General features: G+C 36.5%; 1 protein-coding gene across 2 annotated transcripts in view; it reads left to right on the top strand.

The window, feature by feature from the left end:
* The window catches only part of ADK (adenosine kinase), a 298,584-nt gene that overhangs the window by 28,015 nt on the left and 247,105 nt on the right, over positions 1–23,464 (top strand). For both annotated transcript variants that reach the window (XM_069796300.1, XM_069796301.1), the window contains exon 3: positions 8,461–8,514. In XM_069796300.1, the coding sequence (XP_069652401.1) occupies positions 8,461–8,514 (54 nt within the window). The remainder of the gene's footprint in view (positions 1–8,460; positions 8,515–23,464) is intronic.

The raw sequence follows: 23,464 nt of genomic DNA, 5'->3' as shown, positions 1-23,464 counted from the left end.
AATTTAATTCTGTGTTGAAATTTAAATCCATCTTTCATTTTAGTAGTAAGTATTGTGGTAAAAAATCTTTCTGCTAATATTTTTGGGATCCCTTTCACCCAGAAATTCCAAGTTTTTTTCTGAAAAGCAGAGATTTGTATAGGATGTGATGCAGCCAAATAAGACTCCAGTCATACTAGTACACAAGAACTGGGTACTAATAACTGGGTAAAAATGAAAACACCAAAAATTCCTCCATGGGTTCTCCAAGATGGTCCTTCATTTTCTCAGCCCTGACATTTCTTTTCCAGTAGCACTGTTTTAAGGTCTGGATTTTTTTTATAAATGAAATGGCCAAGATCTGTGCTTTGAGTTGCACTTAAACTTTTCCTTAAGCAGATGCTTTTGTTTTGTTAAGCAGTGTAATTCTCTGCCAGGACAATGCTACATGTTCTTTCCCTAGCTGGATTTGATTCTTTGTCATTGATAACTATGAAGTAATTTATTTTCAGCAGTCTTCAGACAGAAGTATCTTAACCTTCCATTGCTATTTTCTCATTACTACTAGTGTGTGCTTTAGTCCTACCTGCATTTCTTCTTCCTAAGCTAAATGTTTTAGCTACATGCTTTTCTGTTTAAAAATATGAAGGGATTAACTAATTAGTAAGGCTGACCACTCTGTTGGTTTTGCTCTTTTTTTTTTGTTTGCTCTTTCCTATTTCTATATTGAAGTAGTTCATTGATGTCTTCAATATTTGACATAAGTTGGAAGCTCAGGTTGAGTTAGTTGCAGGTCATGATGCCTGGTTTCCTCCCTAAGTTACTACTCTCTGGGATGCCTTTACCCCTGCCCATATTTTTGTTCTTTTTATTTACCTACTTGGCTCTGCATCTGCCTGTAATTTCAAATTACTGTGTTTGAATGGGTTCATCTCATTGTCTGCTAGAATGTTGTGTTGCCACTACATGCCCTTGCCAGTCTGCTTTCATCTGTGGATTTCATCAGCAGCTACTGTACCTAACTCTAGGTCACTCAAAAATGTGTGGCATGCTGTTGGATCTAGTGCGGATCCATGTTGAAGTCAATCTGAGATGTGCATTCTCTCACAGCCCTAATACTTTCCTAATGGAATGTCTGAAAAGTCTTTTAGGCAGTTTCCTCTTTTGTTGGTATAAGTGGACTATTGCAAAACTTAGATTTTTCTGGAAGTAGGCTTTCTTTGGGATCGTATTGCTATCATACAATCCCTCTTTAATCCTTCAGTTTTTCAAGGAAGAGATTCTGGACTTGCATTTTGTATTTGGCAACGAAGCAGCATTTACTCAGTAAGGAAATTTTCTAAAATTGTCTAACCTTTATGAAGTCATCCTAGAGTAACAATGAATGATGATCAACTGTCATTAAAACCAGATATTAATGTAGAAGGGGTCCCTGTTTTGCTGTCATCTGAGGCCAAGAAAGAATAAAAAAAGGTAGGGGAGACCAGCTGCTCTGTTATGGAATAGGAGAGAGGCTAAAGGGGAGAGATTTTGAGGGAATGGGGAGTTGTGGTACCTTTCAGATGGGGAAGCTGGGAGACTATAGCAAAGCAACAGAGGAATTTATGGAAAAAATGAAAAAGTAAATATATCAAATTGGTGGAATAAAAACAGTGCAAGGCAGGCAAGAGACTGAGACTTTCAGGATATGAATGAAAGCCCTTTACTGTTGGTTTGGGGTTTTTTTTCTTTTTTGATGGGGAAAAAAAAAGATGTCTTAAAACAAATATTTGGACTAGGGTGCATGTATGTGCCAGTTACACAAAACTTTAATTTTGGTTTAGCTGATTGCATCTGGTCCATGATGAATTTGGCTGCTGAATTTATACACAAGGTGTGGACTGGGTTGTGCGTTTTTTTTCATCTTGATTTAGAAAGTGCATAGCCCCCAGAATCTGCCTTAGCAAGCTTAAAGTAATAATCCAAACAAATAAAAGTCATGGTACTTACACTCAATATTTGTGTGCTTGAAAAAGACTACTAGGCTACTCAGAAGAGTAAGGCTACATTATACTTAACTGGAATTTCTAAGCAACTGTAGCCTTGTCAAAAATGCAGAAATACTGCCTTGCTTTAAGTAGTATTTTACTCTTGTAGGAAGAGCAATTCACTTAATGCCTTTTGACCTATGTATATAGATCAAGTCAGAAGAAATTGAGTTAGCAGTTATGGCAGCATTACTCAATCTGTCTGATAAATTGCAGATGGAAGCTAAGAAACAGGCTGACCTTCTATACCCATCCCCCATAAATCTGATGTGTTAGAGATATCTTGGGAGCTTTTGCTTGGGTTTGCTGCGTGCATTGGTCTGTAAATGCTCATGAGGATGCACTGTTGTAGCAGGTTCACATACGGTTGTGTTTCTGACCTGAAAGATCTTGTGGGATGTATTAAGTGTATTTGGTAGAAAGTAGTCAATACAGCCTGAGAAAGAACACGTAAGCATCAGTGTCCCACAAGCTGGTTGTCCTAGTTTTTACAAGATTAATAATTAAGAAAAACCAACAGAAAAAGGACTGCACTTCTTTTTTTAGAACAGTGAAAGTAGCCTTAACATTACCTGAAAGTTGAAGCAGCATCATTGCTGAATCATTCTTATGGAAACTTCTTTAGATTAATCTGAAATACAAGACGACTATACTGAAGTCCTTAAGGTTTCTTAACGGCTTTGAAAATTTATGAAGAAATGCTTCTGCAGAGCTCTGTCTTAAAAGGTCTTTTCTTTTATTGATGAAGCATAGCCTAGTATAGCATAAATTCTGCTTGTCTTGTCCAGTTAATACAACCAACATCACCCTCTGTTCCTTTTTTTGATGACTTTTCTGCAAAGTTCAAAGAACATGTTAGAAGTCCTACCCTTTCATACATTCCATTTTTAATCAATCTGGGAAATACTTAAAACAGTAACTGCTGCAAAGCATGTCAAGTACAATAAGCTTATGGAATAAGCTTATGGAATAGCAAAGCCCAATTGCATTTAAAGGGGAGCAAGGTTTGCACTGTGGCAAAAAGTTTGTATTGGTTTCTGTATCAAACAAGGCAGAGGAATGTCTGCAGATATATGTTTAGAGCTTCCTAGATTGTTTTACTGTCATAACTTTGTATTACTGAAACAGTTTTAATCTTTTTTTGTGTGCTGACTACTCACATTGATGGTTAATGCAAAAAAAATTCTTTTATCTCTAGCATCTTGTTCCTTCACAAGTATTCTTGAAAATATTGATGAAAATATTACTCTGATATGTATGCAGTTTTTTGTACCTCTTTGTTTTTGTGTAGTCTGCATGATGGAGATTTTGTCTTGGCTATTCTGGTCCAAGCAGCAGTGTATATGTCTGTGCTGATTTTTAGTTTAATATATGTGCAATTTTTAGCTATTGTTTCTACATAAGTTTTGCTTAGGTTGGTGGATTCAAGTCAGAAATTTTGAAAGGTGAATTAATTTTGAAGCTATGAAAATATTGCCATTTTTAGAACATGTTTGCTCATCACCAGTTTTTATTTTGGGCTTTAGGACAGGTGAGTTCTACAAGCTTTTGAGGAAACTCTTGTTCATAGAGCAGATCTGAACTTGATATTAATTTGGAGTTTTTCACCAGTACATTCTTAGCGTAGGCTGTATTTTCTTTTTAATTTGGTTAAGGCTTTGTAAAATTGGGTTCTGCCTGAAGGGAACTGTGCCTTATGGCTGTTTGTTACATTAGAAGCATTATTGTAAAAATGCTGACTGCAGTCCAAACACATTAATTTTCATGCTCTCTCATATTAGGAGCTGGGACATAAAAAAGTGTTGAGTTGTAGGATTACCATTTCAGAAGGATATTTAAAATGCATTGCATAAGTCAGAGCTGAACTTGCAGGTTCTAGTATACTTAAAAAATGAAAAGCAGACATTTAATAAAAATGTTACATTTCTGCAAAAAACAAAATTGAGATGATAAACTTGTAGGTGAATGCTAGGTAAGTCATATACATGTAAGAGGAGAAGAGTATGCCACCTTCATCAGGTTTTTTTGTAGCACTGTAACCAAATAGAACATGTTGGTCAGAGTTGTATGTCCAGCTGTTACGCACAGTAAAACTCTTCCAAGTGGTCTTGGCATTTTTTTTGATAGAGTATATTTAGCTGTATGTACAGCCAAATTTCCTTAACACCGTTCTGGCTGCGTATAATATCTGTCCTCAGAATGCGTGCAACAATCTTTTAGTCTGGGTCTGTGCTACTTTGTTTTCAGGCTTGTGGAAAGGAAAAATATTTAAGATTAATGTAGTTGTGAATTTATAATTAATGTTGTAGGGGGCTAAGTTTGATATTATGTATGTATCTGCATGTACGTAAAATTTGGTTCTGGAAACATAACAATTGGGAAGGAGGAAACTAACATGAAGTTCAGATCTGAGTTCTGGTAGAGTTATTGGTTACAGTAAACAAATGAGGAAAAAAGAGAGGTTCAGGATAGCTTTGTCTTTGGAAGTTGAAAATGTCCTGGATAATTAAAATTTAGTATTTCAAGATTTTTCTCATTGAAATATATCCCATTTGTTAATGTTCTGAAGTTATGGAGTTAGGAACTAATGGGAGGCATTCAAATGACCTTGCTCAGCAGGCTAATTCAGACATTCTGTATCACTGTGCCCCATTGTAGTGAAAGGACAGAGAGACTGCTTTTCCAGAGTGTCAATTGAAGTTGGGTCTTTGTTTCTTGATGAAACCTAGGGGCTTAGCTTGCTCATTTGTCCTGATAAGTTAAATGCCTAAACATGCCTTTTTGTAACCACGTTGGAAAGAATACTGTTTAAAAAAAATATGTCGACGCTGAAAAGAGTAGTGTAAAGCACTGTGAAACTTCTCATTTAAACTGGATTAGGAGATGCATGGTAGAGTAATGATCTTTGTTAGCACCTATCTGCAGCTACCTCACTTGAGCTTTGATCAGAATAGGGTATGTTGGAGTGACTATGATACAATGACATCTAGAGGTTAGACCAAGATGTTGTGGCTTAAGAAATTCCGTAATGAACTGAGTGTGGGGAGAAAGCTGCTGTCTTCCAAAAGTGGAATTTTTACCCAAGGTACAATCAGCCTATTGGACTGTCAGAAGCCATCAGCTGTGATGCTTAGAGGCTGGGATGTGTGTATCTTGGGCAGGCAGCTGCACCAGTTTGGTGGAAATATGCAGCTGTGTGGTGTGATAATTGCTGCAGTCGGGGCACTTTTTCTGTCCATCTTCATGACTGTGTGCAGCTGCCATTTTGAAGGGGGTGGCTGGAACACTGGCTACTCTTCCAGCAGATTAAATGTCTGAAAGACATATCAAAGTGTTTAAATGTATAATTTTTGAAATGTACTACAGTTTGTTTTGACACCTACCTATACAATCATTCTGTAGACCCTTGCATGTTTTTATTCTTAGGCCCCTTTTCTGAAACAGGATCTTGAGCAGTGATGAAGAGACTGCTATGACTTTGAAACTGTATCACAGTTTGGTACTGGATAGTTGAAAAGAATAATCATTATTTAATGTTCTAGGATGTTTTGAACTTTGAATTTCACAGGGTAGAAAATAGAAAAAAGTGAAGTTGTGGTCCCTTCAGTTCCTTTGCTCACTTTCATAGCATATTTGCTTCTCTTCTACTTCCTAGTTTAATGCTAGGTATGTAAACGTATAATACATGTACAATATGTTGTTCTGGTTGCTTAGATTGTTTTAAATGTCCTTATTTAAAATTTTTTGACTGCATATCTTTAACTTCAATTTTGCATTTAGTATCCTTGGCTCCTAAAATGTTTTTTTTGGAGAAACTCTCCCAAATCTAACCTTCATCAGTTAGGAAGAGCCAACTGGTGCTTATCAATCTTGCCTGCGAAACACATGTTAGGAAATACTATGTAAGCTGGTCACTGTGCTAGCTGCACATTTAAATTTATTAAATACTTCAGCAGCTGTGTATGAAATATAATATGCATCTTGTCTTAATGTATAAAGTACTAATAAAAGTTTGAACTCTACAAGACTGTTCCTTTATGGGAAATTTCCTTTGACAAGTTGCTATCAAAGCAATATCTTTAGGGGTCAAGGAAGAATATTTGAAAAATGCCATATTCATGGTGAAGGAAGGGGGTGGTGGTGGAAAAAAATTGGGTAGGCTAAGGTTCACCAAAGGAACCATTCTGCAAACCTTGGGGTAGCAACTGTGTGCCTCCCGCACCCCTCTGTGGTATGTCAGTAACATACCCGAGGCGAAAATCACACATATGTTAAACAGCATTCCCATTATGTTACATGGTTTCTGTTGTAGCTGATTTACTAGTCTGAGTAAGTAGTGAAGGGTTTTATTTGTTTTTTTTTTCCTCTAAATAACTGTGGGGGTTAAATTGTGGTTTAAAAAAAAAAAAAAGTGAAGAAACACAGGATCTGGAAGCTTTAAAAAGTTCAAGTATAGATATTATTTCTATATCCTCAGCAGATAAAATTGTATTCAATTCTAGCTGAAGTAGTCTGATTTCTGGTCAGAGGAAAAGCATGCAGTGTTACTTTTAGTGAAGAATGGTGGTGACTTTACGTGGGTATATTTTTTAATGGGCAAAATTATCTCCATTGACAATATGGATTGCATATTAGCCAAGGGTATATCTGTCTATGACAGGCAGATCCTTTTAACAAATGACCTGATTTCATTTTAAATATGATTGCGAGTTGCATAAGAAGAGTTAGTGTCCTTTGACTTCTGAAAGATGTTCCTTTTAGAATTTCCTGGTAGCTCTTTGCTTTTTCTCTGATACGTAAGTATTTTCTATCAATAAAATGCTTATTAAGACATGACAAATTGAGATATTGGGGAGGTGTAGCAGCATTATGAAGAGACTGGTATCGGGCTAGTCCCTTTTTCAGTAAAGAAAAAGAGCCTGATGCTATTCACTACAGAAAACATTGATTTGGAAGTAAATGTAAGATCACAACAGTTAAAATTTGTGGCTTAAAGACTGGTAGTATGGTAAACTATAAAGAAGACTTAGCAATTAAACCAAGTGACCTGAATCTGTTATTGAACAGTGTGTTACAGTATAGTCTGCTTCCTATAAGAGTCAAATGTGAACCCTGTGTTTAGAAAGAGAATGTGGATGGACCCCACTGTATCCTGATTAGAAGTGACTACATGAAGGGTTTAGCAGCAAAGTGGATAAATGGATGCAAGTCAGTGTGATACTATGGCAAATAACCTAAGGCAGTCTTTGCATATGTAAACAAGAAAAATAGGTCAGTCAGTTGATGTCTTGTATGTTTGAGTGCAGCACTCCTGAGCTTGAGAATGTGTCCCGGGTTGATACTGCATTTTAAATGGATGCTGAAAAGTCAAGTTTCAGTGAGTATCATCAGAAAATGCTATAAGGAATGGAGAACGTACACTTTAGCTGTTTATATGAAACAAAAATCAATTTGCAAGATAGCTTGATTGTAGTTGGTTGGTGACCAGAATCTTTCCTCAAGAGGAGTAATCTATGGTTCTGCAGTTGACTGGAGCAAGGAACAAAAACAGAGGGCAAAGGGACAGTGGGAACCTTCTGCCTTCTGCAGTGTGAGTGGAGAATTATCAAATGGACACTTGACTTTTAGCTGCTTGCATTATGTATGACTGTCTTACAAAACAATCAATCAAAAAAAACCGAAACAAAACCAAAAAACCAAACCCTGCAGAAAACCATCGCGGTTAGATTTGTGGAATATTTTGAGATGGCAAAAGATTTTGCTCTGAGGCAGAACAAAAGTGAGGTCACTCCTTAAAGGTTTTCCAAAGTGAGTGACAGTGCAGCCTGCAGCATGACTAGTAGTAGCCTGTGCTGGGGGAGGCTGGGTTCCTTTTTCCCTCTGATTCAGACAGTGTAGGCAACCTGTTCTGTTAAATTGCCTATTAGGTTAAGGTAGCAAAGAAAGTTTCTCTCAAGCTCTCACTTTCATCAGAGGTTGCCTGTATGGACTGCAGAAATTTTCCTGAATAGCCTGTTGTTAAAGTATAATTTTTTTTCTATAAAATATTTTTGGTATTGATTATAATAGTTTTATCTGATACAGGGGGAAACACTACAGCTGGTTTTAGTGTTGATGTTGTCTGTATTCCTGTAATGTTGTGTCAGATCCAAATTATAAGATCAACGTACAGTTTATGTTATGAAGTACGATGATTTTGGATATATAGTAAACCAAAGTATCTGATATAGTTTGAAGCTGTGATATAAAGCAAAAGTTTTGTGTGATGTTAACTTTAATAAAAACGTAAAAAATTTTTTTGAAAACTTTACTGTCTTTGTAATACCTGAGGTACCTGAATCAAGACATATTACATAGTTTAACAATATGCCAGTTTGAAACTAGAAAACTACATTTTATGGCTATATTCTCAAAGGACTAACTGCTTTATGTTTTGTGGTTTTTTTTTCCCAAGGTATGGGCTGAAGCCAAACGACCAAATTTTGGCAGAGGAAAAGCACAAAGAACTGTAAGCTCTTTTATGGTGATATACATGCATGTTACATGTATTTACTTTTCTATGTACATACATATCTTGTTATTAAAGACCTGAAGCTAAAATTTTGTGTTTTCATAAATAGCTTCTGCTCTTCAGTATTGTCTGCTGTAAATTACACAACTTGTCTGAAAACTAATTGTTTAAAAAAAAAAAAAAAGTTTTTTCCTTGATTTGTTTTAAAAATTCTTTTCTTAACTGCAGTTGGTGCACATGCAATTTAAATGTCTTGGTGTTCATCCTAGTTGGTTTTATGTATGACAGTGGTTACAATGATGGCTAGTGCCTGCCTGCAGTTTGTCTGTGTGTAAGTGAAATGTTTGTTCATATCTGGCAGAAATGAAGAAGATTTTTTTTTTTTTCCCCAGGTTCAGTGTTGACTCATTATTTTAATTTGCTTACTTGTGTGATATCATGGCCATTCCCACCTTCACAAATTCACATCAACACAGTTGGGCTGTGGTGTGGAATGTAGCTAAGAGTCACCAGTGTCCTGTCAGTTATATTGAAATTTGTCTTGTTTTGGCTAATCTGATTTTGTAGCCTAAAACCTCTTGTTTCTGGGGAAAAAATGTTCTTTTGTCTTGCAGGAGAAGTAGCCAGAGGAAGCTTAATCAAACGTTGCAATAACAGCATATTCAATTATTTTGCTCCTTCATTAAAGATGTGACCAAACCAAAGAATCTTGAAGTTCAAATTTATTCTGATTTTTAGATAGTCTTCCATGGTCAGGCAAAATAACATTTTTTATTTTTTTTTTTTTATTTTCGCACACTATGTACTAAAAATAAAAAAGCTCTACAACTGAGTTGAAAGCAAATACTGGGTACTGTGCATAAGCATGTGTATATATGTTTGGAAAATGCAAAGTAAAAAGACTGGTAGGCATTGTCTGCATATTATCTAGATATGGGGGAGGGGGATTCTGAGTTAGTATGCCTGGTTTTGAAGCCTTTGTGGGTTTTGTTGTTGTTGTTGGTTTTTGTTGTTGTTTGTTTTTGTTTCCCCCCGCCCAGTTACAGTAGCTTTTAAAACAGATACTGAAGTTTTCCCAGTTACTGACTTTTAAACTGTACACATGTTTTGAAAGTGGAGGGGACTTAGAGCTTGGTATGCTTTCTGTGATGACCTATTAGCTCAATCAAGAGTTACTATATTAAATAGGTGAAAAGTACTCACTAAATAAAAGATGTCACAATTGGAACATTCCTGCTTTTGTATGTGTAAGCATACAGGTTACATAAAGGCAATACTGTAATACTTTTTATTTCAGAATTTAGTTTAAAAATTCTCTTGTTCTTAAAGCTCTTCATTAAGTGAAGTAATTGTCTCTTTTATTACTGCTGTTTTTAATTACTGCACATTAATACCACTGGCTGCAGAGCTATACTCAGTGCATGAACTCCAGTTTTCTTCTTGCCTCATTCACTCACTGTTCTCTATGAGCTGCCTGAAAAACGATCTGTGTGAATGTCCTCTTTGCCATCCCTGAAATCTGTATTATGTAACTGCTTTTTTTTTGAAGATAGATAGTTGGTATGAAAGACTGTAGGAAATGCTTCACTTGTCAGCCCTTAAATAATTTTATTCAGTGTCTTCTCCATGATGACTAGCGGAATATTTATGTAAAAGTCGTATTTCTGAATAAGGTACAGATTTTTAGGATTACTTTCACATTTCTTTCTTTCAGGATAGAGAGTGTGGGGTATTTGGCCCCTTTTGTGTGCATCTGCATGATATAAGAAAACCACCTTTTTTTCTTTTCTATTTTAAACTTTCAGTGCTTGCACATGATTGTCTGTTTCCATTATTACACTAGCATTATTTTGCATTATTTCATAGTATCCCTAAACCACTTAAGCAGCTTATCCATGTGTAAGATCAGGTAACTGTTTCAGATGAATTAATATCTATAGCTGTGAGGTTTTCCCGTGTTAAAAGTTTGGATATTTCTCAGTAAGGACATAGATTTCAAACAGTAAAAATGTATTCTGGTAACAAAGATTTAATTCCTTTGGAAAAAGAGTTATTTGCTAAAAGCCTTAGTGATTAAATTACTAGCCAAATTTTCATGTTCTTTCAGAGGAGGGAAAAAGACATTTAACTTATATTTGAACATCATGGTAATGTACCTGTGATGTTAAAACTGCTTGAGCTTCAGGCAAAAGACAGGCAACAGCAGTTGCCTTTGATCCGTAGATAAGACTGGTTTTATGTAGAGTACTATCTCTAATAACAGAGTACTTGTGGACAGCATAATTATGATTAACCTATTAAATGTGTTGGATCATTAAAAAAGATACAAGCTAGAAGTATTAAAATTACTGGCATGTTGAGGGGCTAAACACAAGTTAAGTGACATACAGGTCTGTGTTTTGGAAAGTACAAGTTGTGCTGTGTACACAAGCTGTATTTGCACAATAGATACTGATTAAACTGAACCTTTTGATGTGAGGTATTTCATTTGAAGTAGTTTAAACATACTAAAATCCTGTTTGAGCTCTTTATTAGGTATGTTGCATATTACTTAATTGCGTATTAGTTACTGATATGTTTACAGCATAGTCACTTCTTAAATAGAGGGTTAAACTGCTTTGATTAAATAAAGAAAATTCAGTAAAACTGAAGTTTTACATGAATCAGTTGCAACAAACCTTTCTTTGTTTTTTTGTTGTTATCACTACAGTAGATCCTAAGATGATTTGTATGCTGTTGGTTATAATGAAAGAGTTTGAACATGCTTTTGCCATTGACCTTGGCATCTTGAGTGTTGCTGGATACTTGACTGGGGAAAAACTCTCATAAGTCAGTGTCATGTTGTTTCAGGAGAGACCTTTGGAACTTTTCTAATATGCTGTGTTGTCGTGTTCTCGGACCATGTTAACTGTACGGTACAGAACAGATTAAATAGTGTTGAACCTCAGAGCGCTTTCAGTCCTTCAAGCTAAATTATCTGATTTAATTTACAGATGAGTCATTAGATACTTAACTATCCTTCTCTGATATTTAGATTGGCTTTCATATTTAAAAGAAGTGCCAGTTCTAGGGAATGGTGCAAGACAACTTACCACTAGGGTAATTGTTGCTGATTTGGTTATAAACTTATTCTTAGGTTCAGTGCCCTTATAACTAAGGTGTTCTTCTGAACCTGTCCTAATGTTTTTAAGTCAAATGCAAACAAAGTTAGGCTGTACGTGTTTGTGTTCAGTGCCAAAATCCCCCTGCTTAAAATATTTTGTCTTCCAGTCTTTGAAATGTCAGCAGCTTTTATATTGACTTACCTAGTAATGAAGACCTTTTTTTGGCATTCTTCCTCTAATAGTATCACAAGGGTTTCTCTGACTGTCAGATGTCCTTCAGTTTCTTAGAGATCACTTCTATGTAGCTGTTCTTCACAAAAATCTAAATTCTGTTCAATAATAAATGCCTTATCTCCAAAGGTAATTGGGCCAGCTATACCCTGACTTGGCTTGATCCTGTTGTCCTTGAATCTTAGTTATCTGGAGAGATAAGTACAGTCACTAAGACAGACTGGAGTTGGTTTACAGGTGTGGTATCGTACCTCTATTTTAAGAGCTAAGGTATGAAAGATCACCTTTTTTTTTTTTTTTTTTTTTCCCTTTCCTCCCTGCTTCCAATTCACTTTGACTGTAGCAGCCTTTTAAAATTGTGTCTTTTCATTAGTGTACATTTTTTTATCTTAAAGGAATTTGTTATCACTAAAGTTGTAAGTTGGTGCATGTATACATTCTTTTCAGAATTCAGATGGAAATATCTAGGCCCCCCCCCCGCCCCAGTCAATTCCTGAATGCACACAAGGTGGAGGGTTACTGTCCTGCAGCTCAGCCAGGAAGTGGAATGGGTGGAAGCTCCTTAGCCTGCTTCTAAGTAAAATTAGCAGATTAGTTCAAAACATTTTAACTGATGATCAAGGCAAGCATGCCAATGTCATAGTGAATCCGATGAGCAATCATATTTGTTTTCACTGGTGAGTTTGTTATTCTGCAGTGAGGGAACAGTAGTATCTTCCATTTGCACAGGTGTTTTACAAAGTAAGCATGCATTTGTGGCTGAAGAGATGTGCTGGAGATGTTTCCCACCTCCCTTAACCCAACTAACCCCCTGTGACTTTGAAGAGAGTTAAAAAAGAGTTCGATCCTGGAGATGTTTCCCACCTCCCCTAACCCACTTAATCACCTGTAACTTTGAGGAGAGGAAAAAAAGATTTCCATCCTGGAAGACTGCTGAGGAAACTTGGACATAAAAGGTTGATGAGGCCTTAATGATCCATATGTTTTTCTCCTTCTGAGAACAATAAATCAATATAAACGGAGAAAAATGGAAGTATTTCTCCTGACCGTTTGTATAGTCCTTTTACAAGAATTACTCCTATTTTTAATTCTCAGAATTGGACTGAATGACTTTGAAGGTCATATTAACCAAGTATAGACTTCTTTGTGTGTGCATGCATGTGTTATTGCCTAGGCTGTTTGTTGTCTGTTTTGTTTTTTTTTTACTATAGTTCCACATCAAAAGTTTTTGAGGAGAATAAATTCAAGCTAGCTGCAGCAAGTGATGGGGTGTGACCTAAGTTGTCTTGATACTAAAATAGAAACACTTAATTTGTTTACCTAATACCAATACAGAGTCCATTTTCACTGTGTAGAGTAGTGTTGGCAGAGGTGTTGGGGTTTTTTTAGTAATATTCTCTTTTACTAAAATATGGGCTGTAGCAAAATCTTGGTAGCTTGACTAGCTTGTATGAACAGGTGACTGAAATATATTCATTGTGAGTCTTAAAAGCATTGTTTGGAGTTTAGTGGTACCACTGAGTCTGTAAGCAATACTTCAGGACACTTGTTTTAATACAGCTTTGACTGCTGGTTGCACAACTTTATAAACTGTTTTTAAGCAGTTTTGGCCATGATGGAACGCTTAACTTTCAAAAAAAGTTAGTTGAAGGAGAAAGTAGGAAGAATGGCAGCTATTTTGTGCCCCAGAGCCACCTCTGCTTCCATAAAATATCTTTTTACAGAGATAAAGGCCATGAAGTGAGAAAGAGGAAGAATATAAATCTAAGCTTCCTTTCTCTTCAGTCAGTTGTTTGATGTGTTGCAGTCAGAAGGGAGGGCGGATGTGTTGGTCCACTGGAAGTTTGCTGATGGGAATTTTTTTTAGGTATTTCATTCTTAGCTGCATACTTGCGATATGAATACTTTTTCATAGTGCAACTGAACAAGGGAGTGAGGGACTCTTTAAGTTTGAGAACAGCTGTTTGGGTGACTGATGCAGTTTTTAATTATCTGTACCATCTGGATTTTTGTGTGTGTGTGTTCTAGTTTTGCTTAGCCAAGGTGTGTGTAAGTAAGTATTGGAAGGGTGAATCTTGGGAGCATAGTAGACCTGTTTCAGGATTACAGATGGCCTGTATGATCCTTTGGAAAGAGTAGAGAAATTTACAGTAGGGGTTTAGAAGTAGTCTGGGTATGTTAAAAGCTAGAGTGAAAGGAATTTGAACATCTTCATGGGAATGTTGTAGTGGAGTTTCCTTGTATTTGGGGGGGTTACCATGTGTAAATCACTATCGCAGTACTTAAGTGCAAAAGCTAAGGGACTCAACCCCAGACCCATTTACTATGCAACCATGCCTGATGGCTCAACATGGAGTGAGAGAGATGTGAATGCTGGGGACATAAAGAGGTGCAACTGTCTAATGCTGTTGGAAACAACCAAGCTACAGTATTTTGTGCCTTATGTAGCTTATGTAGCTTTGTAGCTTATGTTCAGTAACTTTAAAAAATCTTTCCGTATATGTTGCTTTTAGGATTTGGTGTCCTGTTGGTGTGTAGTCTCTCTAAAATACCTTTGTTTTTTATCCACCTGTTATCCCCAAAACCTAAAAAAGAGGGTAGAAAACTCTTTTGGGGTAAAGAGATACTAAAATATCAGAAATACGAAGCTTTAAATCTTTTGTTGCCCTGCTCGACATATGCTGACAACATAGATGATTTGTATGGTTGGGGTGATGCATGAACCTGTCACAGATGTCTGTCAAAGTTGTTGGGTTACTTTATATAATATTCCTCATTTGTAATTACATTTTAGTGGATTAGTATATTGTATGAAATGTGATTTGACAATGAAGTAATGTGGAAAACTGTTATGGCAATAACAAGATGCCCAGCTTTATGAAAAAGCTTAACAACTTTCATCTTTACACAACTTCTTTTTTTAGATTTCCTCCTCATTTTTTTAGATCAAGCTATCATACTGGCCTGTTTCCTGGTGTAGAGGTTTGTATGAAAACTTCAATAAAAATGTCTACTGTGGAATCGATACTCATTTTTACAAAATCTAATATTTTCAGAATTGCTACAAATTGAAACTTCTAAGCTACTCTTTTTAATGAATAAATAGTAATTTAGAATAATCAGTCTTTTAAATTGCCACCTTCTCCAAAAGGAAATATAAATTCTGTTGTGTATTGACACTTACTATTCTATGACGTGTAATCAAGCACTTCTTTAAGTAAACTTTCATTAATGCTTGGGAATTCTGTGGAGTAACAATCCAGATGATGTGCTGTGGATATTTGAAAAACATGTAAATGTAATGAAAGAGATTGATGGTTGGGAAGAACTCTGTTGATCTGGAATGCATTTTGTTAATCCTGTTCCTTGGGTTGTTGGCTCCCTCTGTAGAAATTACGTTAAATTGCAGTTTGATTTCTCTAGAATTGTTTTATCACTCTGTGGTGTATATATAAAGACTTGGCTCACGTGTAGAAAAAGAATGATTTATGGTTAGCTACAAAATTTCTATTACAGATTCCTCCCTCTATTTTTCCTTTCAGTTCTCTGCCTGCCCACCCCCTACCTAATTCTTTTGAATACAGCACAAATGCAAATTAGTGTTACACCAATCATCTCATTTAAATTCTTGGTAACAGACAATCCTGCGTAAAATTTCCAAAAATTAGGAATCTAAATATAGCAGAAGTGCTTTTTCCTTCTTTGATGGAGGCAGTCTTTACATCTGCTTAAAATTAAAATAAAAACTTGGAAGAGTTAATTATATTGTAATTTCATTTTGCATCCTGCTGTTGATGATATAAGGAATCTGCAGGTTACTTATACAGGGTGGTAAAGATATTGGATCAATATTTTTAAATTGTGCTTATGTATCAATGCAGTATTGTAATTAAGCCTTTTGCCTCTCTTTACGTTATTTTGTGTATATAGTGTACTAAAGCAGAACTTTGCTACCTAGTTTTATAGGCTCTGTTAGGATATTCTTTACTGTTAAGCAGCTCTTGGAAATTAGTGTTCATTCATTCTTATATGACACAGTGGTTATTTGATATAAAATAGAAGAAAACTTCTGATAATAGCTATGGTTGGCAGGTAAGAGCAAGGCTTATGTTCCTTGGGGAGCTTGGTTTTGTAGCGTGAGCTGCTTATCTGAGGCTGTTGTGTGATACAACACTTCCATGGTAGTGGGAAGGAGGAGAGCTGGAGGGGAAAGAGAAGGATAGATGTGAAAGCCAATGGAGAATCCAAAATGCTTTGTGTGTGACATATGAGAACCCAGAAGCGAAAGGTCTAAAAAAGCTGCTAGAGGATTAAAACTTAATTTGCTTAAATCAAGGTATAGAAGTTCCTCGTGTCAGATTTATTGTTCTTCTGTAGTCTTGCTCTTAGGTAACTTAATCTCATATATTAATTTTTCTTCTCTTACCTTCAAGAGATGTTTTTCAAGTACCTGTGTCATCTACTTTGTTTATCACTACCATATTATGATTGGTACAGCAGAGATATCAAAAGATCCTCCAAGGGAAAGATGTTTTGGAATATTTCAAACTGTAATTCCAGCTCAAATTTGAGAACTTTCAGGAGCTCTCACAGTACTGGTTATTGAGTTAAACTAATCTTTATGATTTCTTAGACTCTGAAAATTTATGCAGGAATAGATGGATTGACATGGACCTGCCTGCCTCTTCTATGTAGTGAGCTAATTAGATGAGTTAACTCTATCGCTCTTTTTGATAGTAATTACTGTTACTTAGTATGTACTCTACATACTTTGTTTAAAGCAAGGAAATATATTTTTCCTTTTGCTGCCTATTCTTGAAACCACCCTCAAGCACAGGCTGAGGTGATAGCCCACAGCACTAAATTGAATGCCTGGACTTAGAAGGTTCAAGTATTCTGTGTTTCAGCTTGCTACTTGCCAACTGTTCATAGCAAAGGCTTCACAAACAGCACAAAATAGTTGCACCTTCTTGTCCACCTGTGGTTCATGTTTCAATAAATGCAGTTTGGGCAGTCAGGGAGGCATGATTGTCCAGAAGAAGGAGACTTTTTCCTCACCACTTCTCTTGACACTTTTCTTATTTTACAACAAATTAAAAAATGGTGTGAAAAATGGTGTTAACTGTATTTTGCATTGACTCCAGGTATGCACAAAGTGTGGTGCTAATACAGTAGTGACATCACTGCGTGCTACCACTGACATATTTGAAGACTGAGTTTTGAATATGCAGACTAATTTTTCCAGTGCTGCATATTTCTGTCACTGTATTCATTTCTTTCAGATAGAGAATGGGGTGCATACTTACAATAAGATGCAATCGTAAGCTGCAGAGCATACAAAATCTTCTGGGATCACTATTTCTTAGTTAAGGTAGCTGAAAAGGCTTCTGCATCTTTGTTGCACAGAAGTGCACAATTTAGAGTTGGACATAATCTGTCTTTAGAGTATTAATTTTTGTGTGTTATGCAATGTAGCACTAATCTTGAGATTTTTCTAAAGTTTAGAAATGACTAACTGGTCATTTTACTAACTTGGAAGATGTACTGTCTGGCTGTGTCTCTTAGAGAATGCAAATGAAGATACTGCTATGGAATGGGTTTGAGCCATCAGAGTAGTTTATTTATGCAGCTCCTGCAGTGTATCTTGCAGCTTGAAGTATTCTGAGAGATAGAATGAGAGCTTAACTTAACATGGGATTTTTATTCCATTCTTTCACTGTACTTCTGATATGTTATATTTTGCTCACAGTCCTGTGGAGAAAGCAGTAGATGCAGAAAAAAAGTTAATACCTGCCCGAGCATTTTATGAAATTACGTTAATTTCATTTATTTCATAAATGTAGTGTGTGTGGAGGAGAATCTTCACAAAATCTTCTTTTGGCAGGTCCTTTTTCAATTCTGTTTTTGTTCAGATTTTAATGAAATACACAGCAAAGCAGTGGAAATTGCGGCAATGTTTGAAAGCCCCAAAGGACATGCCGTCAGTACTGGTTTTGCCACAAGGTGGAGCTTTATGTGGTAGCTAGCTTCATGGCAATTAACTGAAAGCTACAGTAAAAGATGTAACATGTCTAAAGCTTTAAGCCACTTTAAAGTACTTGGCAGTGCACTGTTGTCTTTTTCTTTAAATACTTCTAAGCTTGAGATGAGGAGGCTTACTACTTTCATAGAGACTATTTAAAACCAATGAAAAGAAGAAATGTATATTTTGTTGCACATCATGTGTGTGCACAGTTTGAGCTTGAGATAAGATGCACCTGAGTACAGCAAGCAAATTGTGCGTGGGGTTTTTTTTTTGTAACACTGACCACTAATGTATTTAGTAATCAGATTACTATGTTAACAGATTATGTTATAATAGGCAAAGTTGCAAAACCCAGAATGATAGTTTCTTCTCTAAACTCAGTTTTGTTTTGTAGGGGTTTGTTTTGTTTTGTTTTGTTACTGGCATGACATGGTTGAGGTGATGTGCTTTAAAATAATTTACATGTATTGCTGGTATGATTTTCTGAAAGCTAACCAATGCAAAAGAAAGTAAAAAAATTCATTATTTAGTTTATACTCACTTTTTGGATATTCCTAAGAGTAGATGGAGAATTTAAGCTTTCAATATTTTTTCTTTTTAATGAAAACATCTACTGTAACAGAAGATATGCTATAACTGAATTTTAAAATGCAGACATCTTTAATTTGATTTTTTTAATAGCTTGAGGCTTTTGTGAACTCATAGAATTTTAAAAATAGAAGTTATTCCTTGGTGGCACCTGTGTGTGTGTGTTCTGTTTAAATGCATAAAGTTTGTACTTTATTGTTTCTTCATAATTCTGGAAGAGACATAGGTTATAATGCCACTGTTTTCCTAAGTAATCAGGTAATGAGCTGTATTGTGGTGAAGTCCTGTTGTGCTCTTGGACATTTGTGTGCTTTTCAGTGAATAACATGGTATATGTTTTTCTAGTGCTGGGACTTCAATTTTCTCATTTAAAATCTTTTTCAGTGAGACTGTTTAGAACTGAATTGCCAGGGACATTCAACTGATGCCCTTGCTTGTTATGCTATTGTAAAAAAGTCATGATCACATAAGATATTCCATTTCCAAAGCCGCTAAAGCAACATCACTCTCTTCACTAATTTGGCTCTAAAATTATCCTCATTTACGCATATAAGTGCCCCAAATAAAAAATATAATAAGCTGTATAGTTTATCAGCAACTGAAAGAATAGCTAAGTCTCTGTTGTCCATTCAGTCTTTTCTGGGTTAAGCTTAACCCCAAGAGTACCAATTAGTGCTTAGAATAGTGGATTCTGCTATTTTAAAGGAGGTGATCATCTATCAGAGCAGTTTAAATGGCTTGTGTGAAAATAATTTAGTAGCTGTCCATTAATTGCCTTTCCTTTCATAGAACTTTAGAAAGAGACCTCAAGAGATCATTTAGTTTCATTCCCCTAATCCAGCTAGAAATACATCTTTGTGATTCCTGGCAGATATTTGTCTAGCCTCCTCTAAAGGTCTTTGGAAATAGTAAGATGTCAAGTGCAATCTTACTACATAATCTGTATTGGTGAGCCGCTTCATTCCCACTGAAGAGTTCCCCCTCCCCACAGTAAATCCAGATTTTAATCTGTTCTGGATACAGTTCAGTTCTATTAGCTATCCTATTCTCCACTGACACAGAGAACAGATTATTCCCTTCCTATTGGTTTTATTTTTATGTTCTCAAGTCTGTTCTTTTCTCCTCATCTGTAGACTGGAGAATGCAGGATACATCTCTTCCTGCAGCCCACATAATCTCAACTTCTTCCCAATCTCACTGCTTTCCTCTGGCCTCCCTCCAGTTGTTTTAGGTACTTCATGAAGTGTATTGCCAAAAATGAGATGCAATCTTCCAGCTGTGGCCTTGCAATGTGTAGTATGGACTTCCTAAGGCATCAAATTAAAACATATTAAACTCCAAGCTGACAGAGTGGAGATGCTGGTTGGTATGCCTTAGAACTAAAAATTAGTTTGTTATTAACATTCAGATTAATTAAGAAACAAGACTAATAAAAAACCCACTTAAAATTTACAGCATCTAGTACTTCATATGTTTAGGTTTTTTAAGTTCAAGAGTAACTGCACTACTAATTAACCCCTATTCAAATATGATTAACCCCTCCCCCCCAATGAATGAATTCAGGAAAAGAAAGTAGATACTTCAGACAATTCAGATAATTGACTCTCAGAAGTCCTCTGGATACACTACATAAAACAACAACAAAATAATGTTGCATGTTTAATTCCTGGAAATGTTTCTTTGTGACTCAAATTTCTAATGTGGCTTCAGAGAATTGAAAATTGCTTTTTTGGAATGGCTGCTAGTTTGTGTTGTTGTTGGGAGTGGATCATTCTTCTTTGCCTCCTCGGAAGCAGGAGACAATGAGCCAAAGGCAGTTTGTCATCATTTTCAAATTGGAATGATCAAAGTTGTATCTAATTTATTTATGAAGAACAGTTCTTTGTACTTCTGAAGTAGGTGTTATGGATGAGCCTTCCTGTTACAAGAAATCACTGTACAGAATTTGGCAGTTCTGTTTCATTACAGAAGTCTCCCTTTGCATCAAATCTGCTGTAAGAGGATGAAGTGGCAGAGGGCTTACAGGATGAAACACCAAACTAATGCCCATAAGTCAACTGAACAGTGGAGAAAAAACAGTGAAGAGGGAGTTGGATAGATTGCAGAATGCATAGGAATGGGATGGGAAAAAAGGCAATGGTTTTAGACTGGGGAGTCAGAACAGTGCAGGATTGGCAGGACAAGGCCATATGCAAAGACAATGTGCATATATATTTGCTAGGGTAAGGATCTGTGAACCTATGCACCCCTACAGGCAAAAACATAGAGCAGCCTGTAGTGTGAGGCAAATATTGAGACTTGAGCCATTTTAGTAATGTGATGGAAGAGATCACTTGAAAAGGTTGACTGTCTGATTTAATCAGGGCATCTAGAAGCCCCTGCTTAGCAGTGTAAGTATATATGTCTGGTAGGGATATGTGGTTTTACATTTGCAGGGAGATAAATTTGTGTTTTAGTGTAAAGCTGATTTGCTTTCTTGCTGATCATGAATAGCGTTGAAGACTTCCCAGGAAATATCTCATCTTCTGATCTACATACTTATATAGCTCAGTAATCATTGTATATGGATGTCTCAGACATTTAAATTTATTTGTCCTTGCAGCTTTCTGTTAGATAAGACTGTAATTTTATGGATTTGTGGCCAAAGCAAATAGGGAACACAGCTGGCTCCAAATTGCGTGTGAAACTTGCTGCAAATTCAGAAGCTGTGGGCCTTAACCACTGAGCCATCTGCTTATTCTGAAGGGTGTCTCCTGCCCTAATACCATACTAACTGTATGATCAGATGACCTTGCTTTACAAGAAGTGGAAACAGTGACTAACACACTGCAGCTTCTGTCCCCAAAGCAGTGATCACAGATGGAGTGCAGCTGCTGCAAGGGATTCAGTGGTCCCTTCTGGTCACATGAGTCAGCTGGTGCAGTTGCAGCTGCAGATGCCAGTGTCTCTGCTGAGCAGCTGAAACCAATATACATTATTCAGGCTGGTGCAGGAGTGTGTGGGAGGTGATGGAGATAAACTCCCTGTGCTAGTTAAGCATCTTAAGCACCTTGCCCCCAGTACATGTGGCCTTGGCTCGTCTCTTTAACTGATGTAGCTGGCTCTGATTGTGAGGGGAGTAACAACAGAGCTGCAGACAGTTATTAATTTCTAATATCTACATAAACCAAAATGAATATACACACACCTTCTCCCATCCTGCTTGTCCTAGATTTAGGTCAGCAACTTGTGTGCAGTTCTTGTATTGGACTATCAAAGACAGGAAGATAGAATCACAGTCTTCCACTGTATTGGAAAAAGTATTTTGGGAAATTAAGTATTAGTGCAAAAATGTGTTGAGTGCTTTAAGCTGGAAGTGAATATTTAAACAAGATGTACAACTACAGTAAACACTGTGCTTCTAAACTGTAGTGACAAGTTATCTTACAGATTTGGTGAAAGCTGAGATGGGCTATTCTGATTTGCTTCTGAACTCAACTTTTCTGAAGTAGGTGATCTCTTCAGCTAACATTTCTAGCATTCAGCAACAGTGAAACATGTCTGTATGCAACAGTGAATAAGCCTAGCATGCCCTTATGTTGGCATAGTCCTGCAATGATTTCTGAATTCTTTAAAAAGAAACAAAAAGTTTTGGGTTGTAATCTTAGCAGCAGCTATGGGAATATTTTGAAACAGCAGCTGTCTTAAAACTTCCCAGTGTGTGAACATCCCGCTTCACAATGCAGAGAAAATCATGCCATCATAGTTGTCCAAATAATGTGTTAGTGGTTGATATAATTTATGGGAGTTTTTCCTTAGTTGGAAGGATGTGCCTGTGTCAAGGGTTGAACACTAACTATTAAACTGTGTGACTCTCTGTTTGTTTATTGTCTCTACTTTGGGAAAAACACCCTGCAAATGTCTTCAAAACCAGTTCTTTCTTTCTCTATTCTTGTCATACTGGTTATTGCAGATGGCAATTACTGTACTGCAACCTTTTTTCCCTATTATTTTCTTTCGTGATTTCTTTTGGCTCTGCCACAGGTGCTTACCATGAGTAGAAGTCACTATTCTGGTACCCCAAAATATAAAATACTCTGTTTCCCAAGGAAATAAGACATCAACCAAATGAATAGAAGGGAGAAACCTAACTGAATATGAATTAAAAAAAAAATAGACGGAGGAATAAACAAGCATAAAATACACAGAGAACAGTTGTTTGGGGTTTTTCTTGGGGAGGGGGGGTGTTTTGTTTTGTGGTTTTGGGTTGGTTGGTTGGGGGTGGGTTTGTTTGGTTTTAGTATATACTGAGAAGAGACTGAATCATTTTCTACCTAAAAAGTAATAAGGAGCTGCCTAGTTCAGGAGAAAGGATTTTCAACCTTTAGTGAATACATTAGTAGGATTTCAGCATTGGAATAAACTTGCATTACGGATCTTGTAAACGTTACAAGTTGCAGAATCTTACATTTGATACTTGGAAGTTCAGTATTGTTTTTACACAATTATTTGTATGTGCAGTTGCTCTTTTCAGACGCTTTGCTACTACTGCGTTTCCCACCAAGATCCCTATTTTCTTGGGATGCTGGCTGCTCAAAACAACTGCAATTAGAAGTAGAAATACCCTACTTAGCTGTTCTACAGTTGCTCCAGCAGGATCCCTGTAGGTGATGCGAGTGATGAACTTCTTAAAGGGAAGATATTGCCACTGGATGGTGCTATTGTTATGTTATTTAACTTGCATTCTGTGATAATGTGGACGGCATGAAATCTTCCCTCCTGTCCTCCCCAAAGATTTTGTAAAGACCTGCTGCAAGCAAATCCTGTGTATACAGGTCACAGTACCAATGGGAGAATAGTCATCCATAACCTGTACTTTCACAGAGGTTGGGCAAAGGTAATTCTATCTGGTGTGATCCATATTTGAGCTTTGCAGATGAATGTTTAATACAAGTTTGGATGACAGCCTGCTGCTTGGTAATACAGTTGTTTGTATGGAATGTGATGTTCTTGAGGAATG

This window comes from Haliaeetus albicilla, chromosome 11, assembly GCF_947461875.1.
Source record: "Haliaeetus albicilla chromosome 11, bHalAlb1.1, whole genome shotgun sequence".
NCBI classification, from domain to species: domain Eukaryota; kingdom Metazoa; phylum Chordata; class Aves; order Accipitriformes; family Accipitridae; genus Haliaeetus; species Haliaeetus albicilla.
This window is presented reverse-complemented; position numbering and strand designations above follow the sequence as displayed.